Below are 19,658 nucleotides of genomic sequence, written 5' to 3'. Positions count from 1 at the left end.
AGTCCATCAGTCATAAATATAAAGTGCGAGTGTCCTCGTCAAATTATCCTTATACCCGAAGTTAAATATTCCAACTAATTGGGGACTTAAACTGTAACAAGATTTTAATACTTTGTTTAATAATTACACCAGGATGTCGACTGAGTGTAACCCAAGGTTTTAATACTTTGTTATCAATTATGCCAAGTGTCCTTGTACATAATTTCACCCCTGTTTTAATAATTCTATTGGCTATTAATCCATTCCCGTGTCCGGTTAAATGAACGATTATTCGTACATATAAATACCCTGCCCATCGTATCCGATCGAGTGTATATGGTTATTTATAGGGACGTTCAATTGTAAATCTTTATATTAAAATTAACAAACTATCATTTAGTTAAACAAATATAAAGCCCATTAATAGCCCATAGTCTAATTTCCACAAGTGTCGTTCTTTTGTCCAAACCCCAATTATGGTACAAAGCCCAATTACCCAATTTTAATATTTTTAGCCCAACATCATGATTACTTCGGATTAAATAAGCATAATAATAACTTAGCTACGAGACATTAAATTAAAAAGGTTGAACATAACTTACAATGATTAAAAATAGCGTAGCGTCACACGGACAGAATTTCGACTTACACCCTTACAACATTCGCTAACACACCCTTATTATTATAAATTAAAATTAAAATTAAAATTATAATATAAATATAAATATTATACGTTGAATGAGGAGAAGAAAAAGATGTGTTTTGTGTTACACCAAAGCTTGATTTTTATAGGCATGTGGGCTGGAACTGTGCACCATGCGATCGCATGGATTTATGCCTTCCAGGCCATGCGATCGCATGGCCAGCTGGGGAGAGCCACATTTGGTTGTTTTCTTCTGCCGACGTTTATTTAAATATAATATAATATATATATTAATTTTAAGAATTAATTATATATTATATTATATTCATATGCATAGTTGACTTGTAATTTTTGGTCCGTTGCGTCGAGCGTTGACAGTTGACTCTGGTCCCGGTTCCGGATTTTCGAACGTCCTTGCGAATAATTTAATATCTTGTACTTTGCGTTTTAAATCTTGTATTTTGTAATTTTGTGACGTTTCTTATCAATAATTGGAACCTCATTGATTGTATTTTGTACTTTTGAGCTTTTTGGTCGTTTGCGTCTTCAATTCGTCGAATCTGTCTTTTTTCTTCACCTTTTATTATTTAAACGAATATCACTTGTAAATAGAACAGTTGCAACTAAAAGCTTGTCTTTCTTGAGGGATAATGCTATGAAATATATGTTCATTTTTAGCATTATCAAATACCATCTAGGTCGGTTTTAATTTACCGAGATTTAACTTTTTATAAATTCAATAGGGCATAAGATTTTCACTAGCCCCCAAGTCGACAAGTGCATCATACGCTTCCGACTCGCCCATGTTACATGGTATTACAAACCGACCGAGATCACCCAATTTGGGAGGCATCTTTTGAATTTGCAAAATGGCCGAACATTCCTCTACGAGAAATGTGGCCGATTCCTCTTCATATTTGCCTTTTGAAGATAAAATATTTTTAATAAACTTCCCATAATTAGGCATGCCCTTAAGCACTTGGATGAGCGACATGTTGACATGAACTTGTTTCATCATTTCCATGAAGTCATTTCATTGAGTTTCAACTTTCTCCTTCCTCAAAGCTTGCGGATATGGAATTGGTTCCTTGTATTTCCTCAAAGGTGCTCCTTCATTCTTTTTACCCTTATCCTTTGGTGGTTCACTCCTTTCAACCCTTGCTTCTTGCAAATCCCCATTAACACTTGATTTATTCTCAACGGTTTGTGAAGTAGGTGTTATAGGGTTTGGTGTTTGGGTTGGGGGTGTTTGGATTTGTGGTTCTTCATAAGTTAAACCGCTTCTTGTTAGCAGCGACAATTTCAATTTGGTTGACGTTTTCAATAGGGATGGTTCTTGTGTTGTTGTTTTAATTATGGCTTTTTTTGGTTTTGGTTTTTGTTGTAATTGTTGTTGGGGTTGATTTGTGTGTTAGATGGCAAAGTGCCTTGAGGTCTTTCGGAAACTTGGTTTGAAAGTCTTCCAATGTTACTCTCTAGGTTTTGAAATGAGGCTTATTGATGTTTCAATTGTTGCTTCAAGAACTCATTTTCCTTTAACAAAAATGCCTCGGTGGTTTCCGTTTGCTTGATGTAATTTTGCATGATTTCTTCTAGGCTCTTTGAAGGTTGGGATTGTTGAGTATTTTGTTGAGGTTGTTGTTGTAACCTTGGTTATTTTGTGGTTGACTATAACCTTGGTTGTTTTGATAATTTGGATCGGGTTGGTTGTTATAAGGTTGATTGTTAAGGTTGTTGGTTTTGGTATTGGAAGTTATTGTTTCGGTTTTGGTTATAGCTCGGGTTAAAACTTTGGTTTCGATTTTGATTGGTAAATCCGGGTGGTGTATTGGTTTGATTGTTGAATGAGACTTTCTTTTGGTTAGGGTTGTAATAGCCTTAGTTTGATTGATAAGAATTGTTGCCTTGGTTCGATGTTCCACCCTTTTGATAGTTTTAATTAATCACGTAGTTGACATGAGCATCCGAATTCATGGGAATGTCATCCAAATCAATATGGTTGCATTGGTTAATTTGGGGACAATTCTTAGGGAGATGTGGTCCCTCGCACCTTTGACAACCTACTTGCATTGCAACTATCAATTGTTGTAGCTTCTTCAACTCTTTCCTATACATTTGAAATTGATTATTTAAGCTTGCAAGCGTGATTTGACCGTTTTAACTTTCTACTTGAGCCACACTTTTCCTTGGCAAATCTCTAGGTGAAGGTGCCCATTCGTAAGTATTAACCGAGAAGTCTTCTAACAAAATTTCGGCCGCATTTGGTGATTTATACATAAGCACTCCTCCCGCGGAGGAATCAAGATTTTATCTAGTCAAAGGAGTAGTACCCCGGTAGAATGTGTTGATGTACTCCTTCTTTGTTAAACCATGTGGTGGGTAAGCTCTTAACATCTTCTTGAGACGTATCCATGCACCATATAAAGACTCATCACTCTGTTGAGTGAATGCATTAATCTCCATCCTAAGTCGTTCCGCCTTTGATGGTGGAAAGAAATGATTGATAAAAACGTCGCTTAAATCTTGAAAAGTTCTAATCGAATCGGGAGGCAAATTCCTTAACCAAGCTTTCGCATCACCTTGTAGAGTAAAGGGAATGCCCTTAACTTATAAGCATCATCGGTAACATCCTTGTTCTTAGAGATATCACAAATGTTGTTAAATTATTGAGGGTGTTCGAAAGGATTCTCTTCTATTAACCCATGAAATAGCATATCTTTGATCATCGTGAAGAAATTACCCTCGATCTTCCAATTATCGACCCTGATGGGCGGTTTAGTAATAGCCGGAGGCACCACCGTAGGTGCAACCAACCTAGCATTCCACATCGGCGTTTCATTTAGATCATTTAGTTTTTCTTGATTAACCGATGGTGGGTTGTTTGGAATACCATTACCGAATGTATTCTCCTCATTGTGAATTGGTTGACCATCACCGTCCATCTTTTCTAAACAAAATGGCAAAACCTCAAAATTTTTCCTTAATACACTTTCTTCTTTACGCTTGTGAACCCCGTGAACATGTTTTTCCTGATCGGAAAATGGATGTGCAAACTCTTGATCCTTTTGGGATCTCCTTATCATACACCAAAGTACCTAACCTTCAATCACAACACAAACACAAACGGTTTTCCAAACATAAAATATATAAAAACAAGAAAAGTAAGTTTTGCAATGATAAATCCTCATAAAAGGATCGAACAATTAAAAGCTTAAACTAAATATTCGACTAGCTAACCGCTCCCCGGCAGTGGCGCCAAGAAAGTGTGATGCATGTGGAACAATACATCAATTACCCTCAAAATGTATACAAGATTCAAACACTACAAATAAGCACACACAACTAATGAGCACTTAAGACCCGGTTATTATAGCACTTTTATGCAAGTATTCGTTTCAAATTCGTCCCAAGAGAGCGGTGTAAGTCGAATAATTGAAACTATTAATCATCCTAGGGTTTGTTTGATTGGGGGATTTTGATTGATTTTGATTAACAACTAAAACGTGCACAAGTAAACAAACTTAAACTTAACAATTATAACTAGCATCAAGTAGCAAGTAATTAAATATTTAGAACTAAATCAATTAACTAAGTAGTGTTCACTTACCTAACCCTCTCTATGCTTAGATTGCCCCATTTTACCCAAGTTGCTATCACATTAGTTGTTGAACTATTAAATGTTTAGCATCACTACCAAACCTTAATCAAATTACACTTTGCAAACTCACATAAGTATTGTATTCTAAGATCAAGTCAAGTATGAGCGGTTATTGAGATTATGTTTGGGTTAAAATCACTTAAAACCCTTCAACTATCAAATCACTTAAGATAATTACACACCACTATATAGACTAAAGGCCAATTAAAACCAACCTAAACTAAGAACACAATCACTTGAAATTCTCAATTTAGTTGTCTAGATCACTTAAAGTGTTGAAGCACAAATTGATTCACTTCTCAAATCACTAAGAGAGCTACACAATATGTGTAATCAAAGTAAAGCCTAAAACAATGCATAACAATGGATCCCATAGCTAACACAATAACACTTGCTCATGTATTTCATTCAAATAACTTCATTCAATGAATTTAGGGCAAATCCTTACACTAGAGATTCATAAATAAGCAAACGCAATCAAATTAGCCAATCATGGCTAAGATTACACTAATCATAAGCATTGAAATACAAATAAACATCATATTAATCTATTACAAGTATTCAATTTAAGAACAAGAGAAATAAAGGTGGAGATTACAACCCAATATGTAAAACTAGATAGATCTAATGATAAGATTGCTTGAGCTTTTGCTTGATCTTCCAAATTAGCATTAATCTCGCTCTTGATGATGAAATTACGGTTTTGAGAAGAAAAATCATGCTTAAAATTGCAGCTCTCTCTGTAGAAACCCTATCCTTTTCCTTTATAGTTGCCCAAAAATTCTGCCTTAAAACAGCGAGGTGCCCCGGACCTATAGCAGGTGCGCCGCACCTTATAACGTGAGAGTGAGGTGCGCCGCACCATAAGGCAGGTGCGCCACACCTTATAACTGAGAATCTAATCTTCAACTTCTTAATTTGAAATTTGTTTTTTTAGTGTTAAGGTGCGCCGCTTTTTGGATCTGGTGCGCCGCACCACTATATTACACTTCCAAAATCTTCATTTTTCACTTGAAATTGCCCATTTTACACCCTTTTCAGTTTGGATCATGCCCTGCACTTTGGATCATTAAATAGGCTAGGTTTTGGTCAATATTAGATCAATTCGAGCTTTTAGCCTTGAACTGACACTTTTGTGCAAATATACGACTTTCGGGCTCAATGATCCTCAAACCGATTGAAATGAGGGAGATATTGTGAGGTAAAATGTTTGTAATTCGTGCAATATCACCTACATCATCAGATCTCTTGTGTTAACTGGATGAACCTTATTCATATGATGAGCGTGTATGGTAAGCACCTGACCCATAACCATATCGATTCTCCCCCTCATGAAGATTGTAGGAACCGAAATCATCATGGTCAAGCTTGTGAATTGGTCCAGGTGATTTACATGGTGAATTAGGAAACATATCCCTTGGTTGTGCAGTATAAAGCAGCATTGTCTCACGAATTTCGTAAAGATCGGTACGTTTGGTAAATTCAGCAAGGTATAATGCCTCCAACTCATCGACAGAGAGATATTAAAACCATAAGTTCATGTTGGTTGAGAATGTGACTGAGGTGGTGAAAGAACATTGTATCAGGTGATGGTGGAAGAATTGATAATAGGGGAACCGCAGCTGATGTTGTCAGTGATATCGATGAAAGTGTTTGATTTTTCGTGAGGCCATGTGAGTGTTTTGTAGGAATTTGTACGTATGCAGGTTGATACTTACTATTAGCCAGATTATCCCCTTCTGATGGAGGTTGACTAACAACCGGAGTTGTAGCCGCTGAGGACCGTTTTGGGTCATTCACCTCACTCTGAAAAGATAGAAGAACTACCTATCAATTTGTTTCTCATAGGAATATTAATATTCCTGACTCCTGAAGTCATCGATGTATCATGAGGTAACACATCTCTTTCAGTTACAGACTTATCACCTTGACCGTGAGTTTCAAGATCATAACGAGAAGTGGTTTTGTCCAATAGATCAATTGCTTGGTCCAAAGGATCAGTCTGTCGGAAGTCTGATAAATTTCCCAGAGGAATGTCATATTACCATTCCGTGGTGCGCGACAGATTTCCCTCATCGAGATAAGTCGGACCTCTAGGCCCTGTTTTATGTTGAGGCTCTACAACATCTCTTGGACGAGGTATATCAAGATGATTTCCAGCTAATATGGAGGGTGCCTTTTCAAGGTTTTTCGGCTCCCATTCGGCCGTTCTGGACTTTAATGATTGAGTTTCCTCAATCGATTAAGTCTGGGATGATTTAACTTCTTTGGAAGACTTTACTTCCTTTGAAGATGTAGAAACATCTTTTTGGGTGGGATTTATTCTTAAATCCTGATTAATTTGGATGGGCTTAATGTCCTTTTTATCATCCATGTGTTTATTTCTCTTGCCTACCAAAACTTGCATCTCATTTAGCGTAGGGCTTACTGTTATTATTGAAATTGATACGGAGATCGGTGAGGGTTTCCTAGAAGGCTCTAAGTTTTGGTCCGTATCAATAACAGTGTCGGCTAGGTTTTGAATGATAGAAGTGGAAGTCCCAGACCTAGTCATTCGAGTTGTTGGTGGTGTCTGAATCATCTCATCAGGTTTGTATTGCATCTTCTTCTTCGATGGTTTAGGAGATGGTTCAGTTGCTGATGTATCGTTGTCGCTCCCCTCAGTCGTTGATATGGTAGGTGTAACCCTAGTTAGACTAGGCTCACTGATCCTCACAGGTTATGATGACTTGGTAGCCCTAAGTCGTTTGAGGTTTGCCATAGGTGAAGTTTCAACTGGATTCTAGGTTCTTCTGTAACCTCTTGGGTTGGAACCGAGAGTGGTTCAACTTGTACTTGTTGTGCCCAGTTTGATAGAAGTAAACCTACAGCTTCAAGGTAAGTATCTATTCGTGAATCCATTGGATCAACTATCCTCAACAACCATTCTAGTATTGAAGCAGTGAATCTGTTGTCAGGTAGATTAGGTGTATTCATTTTTACCTCAGAAAAGATCACGATTGGAAGTCCATGAGCAGAAGGGACTGGTATAATGGCATTCCTGCAAGAGTTTAGTGCATCATTTATGAATAAATAATAAAACCTTTCACAAGGAATATACTTGCTTTGTGGCTTGTCTACTTGGAATTGAACCAGATCCCATATAAGCTCTCCGAAGTCAGCATTTTCAACCCTCACAAAAGAGTTGAATAGCTTCAGCATCGAGATTTTCATGTTGTCATTACCCCGTGGTGTCATCATCAAACACCGGTTGATGATTGAGAAGATCACATATCACGCGTAGTGAAGGAACTTCTTTTAGAAGAACCTTAAGGCAATATTCCTAACACCACTGTACCCCAAATCAAAGATTGAATTTAGCATTGCATAATTGGATATGAATGTTGGAGGATTGTTAACAACTGGATGGTTGAAGATCCATATGGAAGTCAGTCTTTTTGATTATCCTCCTTCCTTGAACACCTCTAAGATTAAAAGAGAAATGAGCAGGTTCTCCTTGAAGATTTGATAGTGAAGGAAGATTTTACTTAACAAATTTGATAGAGTGATTGAGGATTCTCAGATCTTCCTCTAGAACACTCACTGTGTAGTTTAAAGCATCCAAGATCTGATTTCTTTCATGTATGGCCAACCAGTAGTTGCCTGGGATGTTTGTTGTAGTAGTAATGAAGTAATTGTTCGTCATTTTCTGCTTGATAAGAATATAAGACCACAAGATGTTATGAATAAACAATCTCTTTATTCTTATTTTTGTTGAAGTTCTTTTTATGATTATTCAATTTTACAAGTGTTTATGGTTTTCTAACTTTCAAAAACTTTTATTCCAAAATATACACAAGTATACATAAATCATGAAGTCCAATTATCCTTATGAAATCTTGACCAATTTGACTTTTCCTCTCAATATTCATGTAATGATCATACAAGATTTGGATATTCAAGATTTATAAAACACAAAATCTAAATCAAACATCAATTTTCAATCATTCATGAAAAGATCAGATTCGGTTATATGAGAATCTGACTTTTATGTCTGATTCGGCCTCTACTTTAATTAATCATTTCAAAATCATGAACAAGATTCACACACATGAGATTCCGATACAAGAAATTTGAATAAATTGTTAAAACCTAAACAGTTTATCAGGTTTGGATATATGAGAATCTCACATATTCAAGTTACCTGTCAGATTTGCACACTACAGAATAATCATACACTTGTAATCATCATTCTAATCTAGTCGTGTTATCATTCAAACCATTATCGGATTCGCATACAATCAAAAGATGCACAGATTCACATGTTTGACTAAGGATCATATTCGCATACCAGAGTCATTAGATTCGCATAATCCAAAATCATTAAGAATCTAATAAAACATGCAATCTAAGTCATTTATATGCTAGATCCACTTATCAATCATCATTTTATCACAATCAATCAACAGCTAGTGTATGGATCTGTTTAAGCATTCGAATTGAATCCTTGCATCAAATTCGTATGATTTCAAAATTAAACTCACTTTGATAATTGATCATGAATAAAAAGACATATTTAGTTTTGATAAAGCATGAATGGTTTAGATCTATCTATATTAATAAAAAGTGTGATTGAAGTTGAATTTCACCATGATTTTTATTGAAGTTTGAATCAGATTCGGACTTTGTATCAGATTCGGATGCTTTTAATCAAGAGAATATTGGGAAAGGTAAAATATCTGACTTTTTTAGTTCAATATTTATAGTCCAAATCTGATGGTCAAAATTGGGCCGTGCGAATCTCTCATCGAATAGGTTTTTAACCGAATGTTAAGTTAATTGAGTCCAGTTATTCATTTTTGACACAAACTTTGGACCATCCGAATGTATAAAATCACAAGTTTTTCTTTTTCTATTAAATATAAGATTGAGAAAATCTTAGTTTTGAGAACGTATTAATATCAACTGTTTGTTGTCAGATTCGGACAAATGTTAAAAATTAACATTTATTCAAGAAAAATCAAGTCTTTTTGAAATTTAAATCTTTTCCAATTTTTATGATTTTTCAAAAACAAATTTTGTACTTATTGAATTTCAAGAACAATGTACAAATTTTTAGTGATACCAATTGTTAAACGGGTTGCATACTGAGATGTATACAAGCTAAATTGAATTTTAGCAATTAAAACACAAGTTTTTATGTATTCATCACTTTTCAAAAAATAAATTTTCTTTTCTTTCTCCCATTTCTCCCCCTAAAAATGTGATATAAAAGTAAGTAAATCACCATTTTGATCTAACTAAAGAAGATTTGAAGAAAAAAATGCTCCCCCTTGAGTGAATCAGTTACCTCCCCCTATAATAACTATTGAAATGCATATCAAAGGAGAAATCATAGATTCAAAAACTCCCCCTAGAAGAATGCTATTTAAAGCATTTGATGGTCAGTAGCTTCCCCTAGAAAGTATATACTCCCCCTAAACACAAGATCCTTACGTATGATACCAATTGTATTAAAGAAGTTAAGAACTATACACTACCATGCCTATTTGTGGAATCAAGAACTGTAGCCTAACCTCATCCAAAGGTTTGGTATACATGTCTGCTAATTGTAATTTTGTAGGCACAAAGTATAACTCTACATCTTCCTTTTCTACATGGTCCTTGATAAAGTGATAACATATATCTATGTCTTTAGTCTTAGAGTGTTAATCCGGGTTGCTAGTGATGGCAATGTCACTTTATGAATCACAATAGATTGGGGTTTTAGAAATCTTAAAACCATAGTCTAATAGTTGAGTTTGCATTCATAAAACGTGTGAACAACAGTGAGTTGCATCAATGTACTCAGGCCCAGCTGTTGATAAAGAAGCATAATTTTGTTTCTTGGATGACCAACCAACTACTCTAGTTCCCAACATCTGAAGTGATCTGGATGTCCTTTTCCTATCTACATGACAACTGCCATGATCCGCATCTGTGTAAGTAGTAATATTGAAATCTGATCCATGAGGATACCAAATTCCAAGGTTAGGTGTACCTTTAAGGTATTGAATAATTCTAACCATCGATTTGAAGTGTGATTTCTTTGGGTTAGACTGAAATCGAGCACAGACAGTTACATCAAGTGTAATGTCTGGTCTACTGGTAGTCAGATACATGAGAGAACCAACCATGCTTGGATAAAGAGTAATATCAAAGGGTTCCCCATTTTCATCAGCATTGAGCAAAGTCCTCATGGGGTTGACATTAGTTTCAAATCATTCATTTTAAAACATTTTAATATATCGTTAATGTATTTTATTTAAGTGATAAAAATGTCATTTAGTAATTATTTTACTTGTAACCCCAAGAATAAACTGAGCTCATCTAACATGCTCATTTCAAATTTCTTGGCCATAAGGTCACCAAATTCTTTGCATAGGTAACAACCCTACTTTTTCCGTTACTAACGTTACTTGTCCGTTAAATATTTAACGAGGATTACATAGAAACTTATGTGTTTAATTGAATTAAATGCATACTTGATCCTAGTGGATTACTTGAATTAATATGGTTATATTAATTGATGAACTTGTTTCGGATAGCGAAATACTTAGTAAACGAAACGATTTCGATGATCGCCTAGAAAGCTTTTCAGTTTACGGAACTCAGAAGAACAATAACATAATTATTTTTTATAATTATATACATTTTGAAAACTTACTTAATTTATTATTCGTTTAATAAGTTAAACCCGGTGATTTCGTTTCAACGACTAGTTAACGTTACGGAGACCGGTACGGTTAACGGCACTCTAAACAGACCACGCGCGTACAAGCTATTAGTCAAAGTGAGCCCAAGAACACTCCTATTGGGCCATTCAGCCGAACTCCCTCCCCTCTCCCTTAATTGGACTTAAGTTGTTTTACTGGGTCACTAGTTATCTAATTAGGGCCCTAAACTTAGATATAAAAGGAAAATTAGATAATAAACTCTCACACACAAAGATACTAGTCGACTTTTTGCTCTCCCTCTCCCCCTTGTTTGGCCGTTGACATCAACACACCACCACCATCATCAAACCTCAAAATTAGAACAAGTCTTGAAGATAAAAGTTGTTGCTTTGATCGTTCTACACGTGTTTATACTTGTAATTTGTATTTTTAAGGTATAACTCATAACCCTAATTTTTCTAGATCAGTTTTTCTTTCAATTACATAGTGTAATGGTGTCTAGTGCTAAATTAATTGCATGTACAATTGTTGTTAGTCGGTAATTTGCTCGATTGTTGTCTTTTACATGAATCACGAATTTAATTGTTATGAATCTGATCAAATGAGTTTATGTAATGATCTTTTAATGTATCTAGATAGATAGATCTCAAAAAAAAATAATAAATCTGGACTTTGGATTTACATGATTTCGTTATCGTATGATTAAGTTATGATCAATCGAAGTTTTTGTTAGGGTTTTACATGCTATCCAAATTTTCTAGAATATATGCTTTATGAATTCGTCATTAAAATGATAACCATTGAATTCCTTGTTAAAAATTACTCAATTTGGACTCAATAATCGTGTCAAAAGGTTTTGTATTGCTCTTTGTGTGATAAAATGAACAATTGACGTTTTATATTGAGCTGAAACTGTATTCGTAGTCACAAGAAATGACCGCACATGAATTATAATTTGATTGAGACCTTGACCTTCTGGAATATGATTATTTAGATTTTCCTAAGCATATTACATTTGCATTCTAGCTTCTGAAAATGTGATTTTCCATGTGTTATGTGCATCACCAATGACATGTCTGAATGCTGTTTAAATCTGAATGGTCTGTAGAGTTATGCAAAACTGTACAGATTGGCTACATGAATGTCTTTGGTTATTTTATCACTGAAACTTTGGAGTATCTATAGTAATCTTCAATTGTCTGTTTGTTAATAAATTAAAAGAGAATTTTCCTAAAACTGATGCGCGTGCAGAAACTGATTTGGTAAATCGTAACTAGACCCTTTCTGAAACCCAACTTGTAGACATCGTATGAAGGCCAGGTTAGACTTTTTGGAATCTTTTTTGAGTCTAGTTATGATCTGGAGTTTACCATGTTGTCATGATCTATATGCTATGAATTGTGCTCGTTGTTTGTAAGATGTTCGCATATTCGATGCCATGCAATAAACTGCGTACGTGTAATTGATGAACTATAAGCTATAACATGTTACTTGACTTAGGATTGACATGTTGACCAAGATTGCATGACCTACTGAGATGTTTGACTTTAGTTGACCACTTTGACCGAGTTGACCTTTGGTTTGACTTTGGTTGACTTTTGTTGACTTGCTTGGACTAGTTGACTTTTACTTGTTTATTAAGTCAGTCTGAGCACTAGAACTATGCGTACACTATGGGTTGACATAGTGTGACCTATGTATTTATTCAAGATGACCTATTTGACTAGGTTGCATTTCTCGGTCGTGATTGTCCGACTACCGTACGGTTTTACTAAGAGATTTACTGTACTTTGCTAAGGTGATTCTACAGTCCCTACTACTTTTTACATGGGATGAGATAACATGCTATTTCAAATGTTTTACATATTAGGCACGAGTAACTAAACGATATACATATGCGTTCAGATCAAAAATCCCTTAGCTTGATTATATTAATTACTTTACGTAAGCTCGACTTATAGGGACGGTACCGTTAGGTTTGACAAACCTCGCCTCAACGTACGGGGTGCTTATTCTGTTTTAATTTGTGCACTTGATCGGTGTATGCTTAGAAAGGGTAAAAGGAAGACGCGTAGCGCTTTAGCTATCCGCAGGGTTAAAGTCTTATAATTAAGTGCTCATAAAAGTGTATAACTTTTACGATGTTTTTCAAAAATCTCGTGGCCTAACTTATGATAAATTCTTTACTAAACCTGTAGATTCACTCAACATTTTCGTTAACCTTTTGAATGTTTTTATCTCAGGTCCTTAGAGGTAATGCTTCCGCTTGGTGAAGTTGTCTTGCTTGCATGTTGCTAGTACTGGAGTGCAGTCCAGCATGTTTTATCCTTTCTATTTTCAAGAACATACATTCACATTGAAAACGATTTAATTTAGTTACTTTTTGAGAGTATTTATTTTGGTCATTGATGTCAAACCATTTTCGGAATTATTTTACATTTAATGACTTTGTCAGTTGAATTTAATGCGAATGCTTTTAGGAAAACGTCTCATATAGAGGGCGTGACCGTTAACTGTGGGACCAGAGTTAATATGCCGTTAGTGGATTCTGACGGGGTATTATAATAGGGCCAGAGACGTGGAAGCAAAAATAATATCATCAACGTAAATTTGAACTAAAAGGATGTGACCATGATGTTTACAATTGAAGAGCGTTGTGTCAATTGTTCCATGGGAGAATTCATTTTCCAGCAAATACTTTGTTAAGGTCTCGTACTGATGTGCTCTATCAGATCGTAATTTTAATCAAGAAATAGCAATTCAACTAGCACATATCTATAGGCTAGTGTACCTAATCATGTAGTAGTATAGAAATGATAAATTCAGATTTCGTTCCTAGGGAAAATAAATATAAATTAAAACTTATGAATTTACTCTAAACATATTAACAAAGCAGGGGGTTTTTTGTTTAACGACTGGAATGTCAGAGTGGTGTTTTAAAACTAACTTGAAATTAAAATGAGAATTATGGAGAACCAACAGAATAAGAATAATATGTCTATATTATCTTTGTTCACTTTGACACAGGGAGTATTTATGTTTAAGTCCTGATAAATTTCGTCAATGCGTGAAGTCTCCTAACTAGGTCTAGCCATACAGTCGCGGTCTTGGGATCTAGATACATAAAATTTAACAAACTTAATGATTTGAACTTGTGATTTTGTACGGTCGCGGTCTCCACTAATTACGCTAACTGGTTGTTGCTTACACTTCACCTTCGTCTATCTTTCTTAATGAAGTTTAATCCGCTTTCTTGGTCAGGATAACATATGATTTCTAGGTCACCAAATCATAATCTAAAGACTCTAACTAATGAGTTTTCAATTCAACGAGTCACAAATAATAGCTTAATAAGCTTAATCAATAATAAATAGATAGAACGTTCTTCCTTCAAATATTAAATTTTGTAAAAAGGAATAAATTAATATAAAAGAACTCCAATGTCAAAGTATTTAGCCTAAATAGAAATATATTGTTTAGCTAACAATCATATTAAGATAACAAAGCATTACTAAATAAAAATAGAAATTCATGATTGTAAAATCAAAAGATAAACCGAATTAAATGAGTTTCCGGAATGAGATTCGAGTTCAAGATGATTAATATGTTGTAGAGCTGATGTTTCTTGCTCTTTTTTGGTACTTGGAATGGTGGATAGGATACTTCTTGGGAGGAAAATCGTGGCTGCTCCTCCCAATGGTATATCTTAGGGATAAAATATGTAATTTAGCTTTTATACCCTTTTTGGCCGACTCGACCATACGCCGCATTAGGGGTTTTGATAGGTCAGATCATGTTGAGATTAGAAGAAAAGACAAGTTAGAATGAGATTCGGTAAGTGTAAAAGAGATTCGGTATGAGAGAGAATCAATAAGATTTACATTCCACAGCTTCTAGAACTCAGTTACAATGCAATGGCTATCTAATTAGGACTACTTAGGTTCCTTATATAGCCCTCTTCTAAGGAACCATCATTTAAGCTTATTTCACATTTACATTGTACAACTTCGGGGTCCTAACAATCTCCCCCTTAGTGTTAAATGTGAACTTTACAATATAATCCTATTGAGTAAACTAAAGGAACTTTGTTCCTCTGAAGTGAACTTTGGTTTTGAATCCCTTGAGATTCTCATATCTTCGTATGTTTATTCTTGTCTTTAGATAACTTTTCAATCTTGTGAGAATGTATTTAACAATCTCATTATCTTCAGTTGAATAGCAGTTATTGATCAATCTCCATCTCAAGTATTTGAAAGCATACATCAACGTTCCGTCTGAGTATCTTCTGAAATCTGAGACTCTGATGAAGATCTTTGTATAGTGAGAATTGACAAACACAAACCCATAAGGACAGTCACTCACTTCAAGTAAGGACATTTATCTTAGCTCTTTGATTACTTGATTTGGCGGTTTGATTCCGAGCTTTTTGTGTCCAGATTCTAACCCCATCTGAAAATCGTGAACAGACATCCATCTCATAGAGTCAAGAATAAATCTGTAGACTGCCTTCATCGCAGTAGCATGATAAATTGTTGCAGATTCATTCAAGTCAATAAAGTAATTGTAGATGAAAATAATGTCGTCCATCTTCAGTTTATCAAAATCTGCTTCAGAGAACTGATAATCCTCATCATCCATTCTTGTTACCGGAAACACTGGCATCTTCACTCCATCCTTATTAATCATCAAAACTTTATTTATGCTTTTGATCTCTGAATTCCGCTGCTCTTGAAGTTTTTCTTCATTCTTAAATTTAAATTTGTTGCGAACACTCAGATAAGCTTTGAGATATTCCGGATTCTTATGATATTTCCATGCACCTAGAACACTCATTGATGCAGAAAGGACGAGATCAGAATCACCATAGATTCTATACGCATGTTGTTCAATGAATGGTGAACGAAGAATCATCTTCCCTTCTTCCTCACTAAGTTGGAAATCAGCATCACACTCAAGAACAATCTCTGCAATTTGAAATGGAACATTCAGATCAGGAGGAGTCGTAGTATCTTCCTTACCATTAGAGAAAATCTCCTTTTCAAAGTGTATCCCAAATTCATCAGTTGGATATGAAAAGTTAACAAATTGATGATCGTTGAATTCATTGGTGACACTCGACGACCCCTTCAAAATATCTTCAATATTATCGAAGTTTTGATTGTCCTCTTCAGCTGACTTATTCTCTACTTGATCAGCTGAATCCATAATCATAAGCATCCTGAGTCACCTTCTCTCTGACCTTTCGATTCATCTAGAAAACTTTCACACTGGATTTCCTCAATTTCATCACTTTCAGAATCAGATATATCAACAACATCTTGATCCTTATGTTGACTAGATGCACCAGTTTCATAAGTTGATCGTTGAAAACCAGTGGACCGATAACCACTTTGTCTATTCTCCCCCTCATGAAGATTGTCGGGATCGAAATCATCATGATCAGGCATGTGAATTGGTCCAGGTGACTTGTATGGATATAAAGGATATATTATCCTTGCTTGCTCAAGATAAATCATCAAAATCTCGCGAACTTCATCAAGATCAGTTCTTTTAGCAAACTCATCAAGATATAGTTCCTCCACCTCATTGTCAGAGAGATATCTTAATCCATATCTATTCGAAATCCGAGAAGGTGACCCAGTTGGTGAAACAACGGTGTAACCACGAACAACATCAGCATCAGCAACAACTGTTGAAGGCGATGTCGGTGGAAGTGTTTGATTTGCCGTGAGGGCAGGTAAGGATATTCGTGCGGTATTATACTTATATGTAGGGCTGTACATACTGCTAGTCAGATTCGTGATATCCCCTTCTGATGGAGGTTGGACAACAACCGGAGTTGTCGTCGGCGAAGTTTCTTTCGAAGCATCCGCTTCCATGACTTTAGTCTCATGAGACTCTGACAAAGTAGTAGAACTACCCGTCAGTTTAAATCTCGCAGAGATATTGCTATCTCCGACTCCTGAAATCATTAATATACCATGAGGTGGTACATATCTTTCAGTTAACGACTCTTCCTCCAGACCCTGAGTTTCAGAATTCGAAAGATAAGTGGTTTGAACCAATGGACCACTTTCATGAACCAAGGGATTAGTCTGCTGGAAGTAAGATAAATATCCCGAAGGATTGTCATGTTGACTCATTTCCATGGGACGCGACAGATCTCCCTCATCAAGATAAGCCAGACCTCGAGGCCCTGTTGTATGTTGAGGCACAGCAGGATATCCAGCCGATACGCAGGGTACCTTTTCAAGACTTTTCGGCTCCCCTTCGGCCGTTCTGGAATTCAATGATTGAGTTTCCTCAATCGATTGAGTCAACGCAGACTTTACTGCAGAGGAAGACTTTACTTCCTTAGATGTCGAAGCATCTTGCTGTGTAGGATTTATTATTAAGTCCTGTTTAGATTGGATAGGCTTATTGGTCTTTTTACCCCATCCGTGCGTTTAGCTCTCTTACCTACTGAAGCTTGCACTTCATTTAGTGTAGGGCTTACTGTCATTATTGGATGTGATACGGAAATGGGTGAGGGTGACCTAATCGGCACTAGGTCTTGGTCCGTATCACCAATGGTTGGAGTAACTGTTTGGTGGATGATGGGTGTCAAAGTCCTAGATCTAGTTACTCGTTGGGTTGGCGGAGTCTGAATCATCTCATCAGGCATAAATCGAGTTCTCTTAGGAGAATGTTCAGGAGATGATTCAGTCGCTGAAGAATCAGTGTCACTGATCTCTTCGAGTGTTGTTGAAAGGGTTGGTTCAATCCTAGATGATCTAGGTTCCCTGATCCTCATAGGTTGAGCATGATGTGCTACCCTAGAACGTTTGAGGTTCACCCTAAGTGGAGGATTAGCTGGCTCGGGTGGTTGTACTACAGGTTCCTCTACAACCTCTGGGGCTGGAACTGCGGCGGGTTCAACTTGTGCTTGTTGTACCGGGTTAGAAAGAGGTATTCCTACAGCCTCAAAATATGAACGCATTCGAGCGTCTTGGGGTGCAGATAGCCTCACAAGCCAATTTGGAATCAGCACAGTGAATTGATTATCAGATACCATCTGGGTATTCATCTTCAGCTCCCCAAATCTTTTCATCTGTAATCCATGTGTACCTGGTACAAATATATTTGCATTACTGCAAGCATTGATAGCATCATGAATAAAGATACAGAAAAACCTTTCACAAGGGATGTATGAACCCCTTGGCTTATCAACTTGGGCTTGAACCAGTTCCCATAGAAGTTCTGTATAGTCAGGAGTCTCTACTCTTGTGAATGAGTAGAACAGCCTCAGCATTGGCACCGTCAAGCTGTCTGATCTACTCCTTGTCATCAACAAGCATCTGTTGATGATTGAGAAGATCACATACCACCTTGAGTGCAAGTATTTCTTCTGAAACTTAGCCGGTGGAACATTGGTAGCTCCAACATAACCAAGATCAAAGATTGATGACATCATCTGCTGAGTAGCAGGGAAAGCAGGAGCATTCTGTATAAGAGGATGCTGAAAGATCCTCCTGAAGTCAGCTTTTGTGATACTCCTCATCCCTTGTACTCCTCTTAGCTCAAACTCAAATAGAGCTTGTGTACCCTCTGGATTTGCAGCAGTAGGTTGTGTAGCTTCCACAAACCTAATAGTGAAATGTCCCGTTCATATTGATTATAAACGTTCCATATTAATTGATTTCGTCGCGAGGTTTTGACCTCTATATGAGACATTTTTCAAAGACTGCATTCATTTTTAAAACAACCATAACCTTTATTTTATCTATAAAGGTTTAAAAAGCATTACGTAGTTTATCAAATAATGATAATCTAAAATATACCGTTTACACACGACCATTACATAATGGTTTACAATAATAATATATTTCATCAAAAATAAGTTTCTTGAATGCAGTTTTTACATAATATCATACAAGCATGGACTCCAAATATTGTCCTTATTTTAGTATGCAACAGCGGAAGCTCTTAATAATCACCTGAGAATAAACATGCTTAAAACGTCAACAAAAATGTTGGTGAGTTATAGGTTTAACCTATATATTATCAAATCATAATAATAGACCACAAGATTTCATATTTCAATATACATCCCATACATAGAGATAAAAATCATTTATATGGTGACCACCTAGTAACCGAAATTAAGAAGATGCATATTAGAATATCCCCTATCATTCCGAGAAATCCTTCGGACATGATAAAAACGAATTCGAAGTACTAAAGCATCCGGTACTTTGGATGAGGTTCGTTAGGCCCAATAGATCTATCTTTAGGATTCGCGTCAATTAGTAGATCGGTTTACTAATTCTTAGGCTACCAAGCAAAAGGGGCATATTCGGCTTCGATCATTCACCCATATAATGAAGTTTCATTTACTTGTGTCTATTTCGTAAAACATTTATAAAACTGCGTGTATTCTCATCCCAAAATATTAGATTTTAAAAGTGAGACTATAACTCACTTTCACAGATTTTTACTTCGTCGGGTAGTAAGACTTGGCCACTGGTCGATTCACGAACCTATAACAAATATGTACATATATATCAAAGTATGTTCAAAATATATTTACAACACTTTTAATACATTTTGATGTTTTAAGTTTATTAAGTCAGCTGTCCTCGTTAGTAACTTATAACTAGTTGTCCATAGTTAGATGTACAGAAATAAATTGATATATATAATC

The 19,658-nt window shown here is 35.9% G+C and overlaps 1 protein-coding gene and 1 non-coding gene across 2 annotated transcripts; one reads left to right on the top strand and one right to left on the bottom strand.

Annotated features, from left to right (window-relative positions):
- Positions 1-2,987: 2,987 nt before the first annotated feature.
- LOC139873944 (small nucleolar RNA R71) lies at positions 2,988-3,094 on the top strand. The gene has a single exon (XR_011767653.1). It is a non-coding gene; the product is annotated as a small nucleolar RNA R71 (small nucleolar RNA).
- A 6,972-nt stretch (positions 3,095-10,066) lies between these two features.
- LOC139870608 (secreted RxLR effector protein 161-like) lies at positions 10,067-10,498 on the bottom strand. The gene is made up of 2 exons (XM_071858389.1): positions 10,300-10,498; positions 10,067-10,236 (listed from the first exon to the last, which is right to left on the bottom strand). Exons 1-2 carry the CDS (start codon positions 10,496-10,498, stop codon positions 10,067-10,069), a joined length of 369 nt encoding a protein of 122 aa, XP_071714490.1.
- Between the last annotated feature and the right edge of the window lie 9,160 nt (positions 10,499-19,658).

Source organism: Rutidosis leptorrhynchoides, chromosome 10, assembly GCF_046630445.1.
Source record: "Rutidosis leptorrhynchoides isolate AG116_Rl617_1_P2 chromosome 10, CSIRO_AGI_Rlap_v1, whole genome shotgun sequence".
Lineage (NCBI taxonomy): Eukaryota > Viridiplantae > Streptophyta > Magnoliopsida > Asterales > Asteraceae > Rutidosis > Rutidosis leptorrhynchoides.
The sequence above is the reverse complement of the archived record's forward strand: the minus strand, read 5'-3'. Positions and strand labels throughout refer to the sequence as shown.

Excerpts from the sequence above, each read along its gene's own strand:
- LOC139870608 (XM_071858389.1), bottom strand. The coding sequence starts at position 10,498 with ATGAGGACTTTGCTCAATGCTGATGAAAATGGGGAACCCTTTGATATT. Across the intron at positions 10,237-10,299 it reads AATTATTCAATACCTTAAAG|ATGCGGATCATGGCAGTTGT; the intron begins GTACACCTAACC and ends CTACTTACACAG.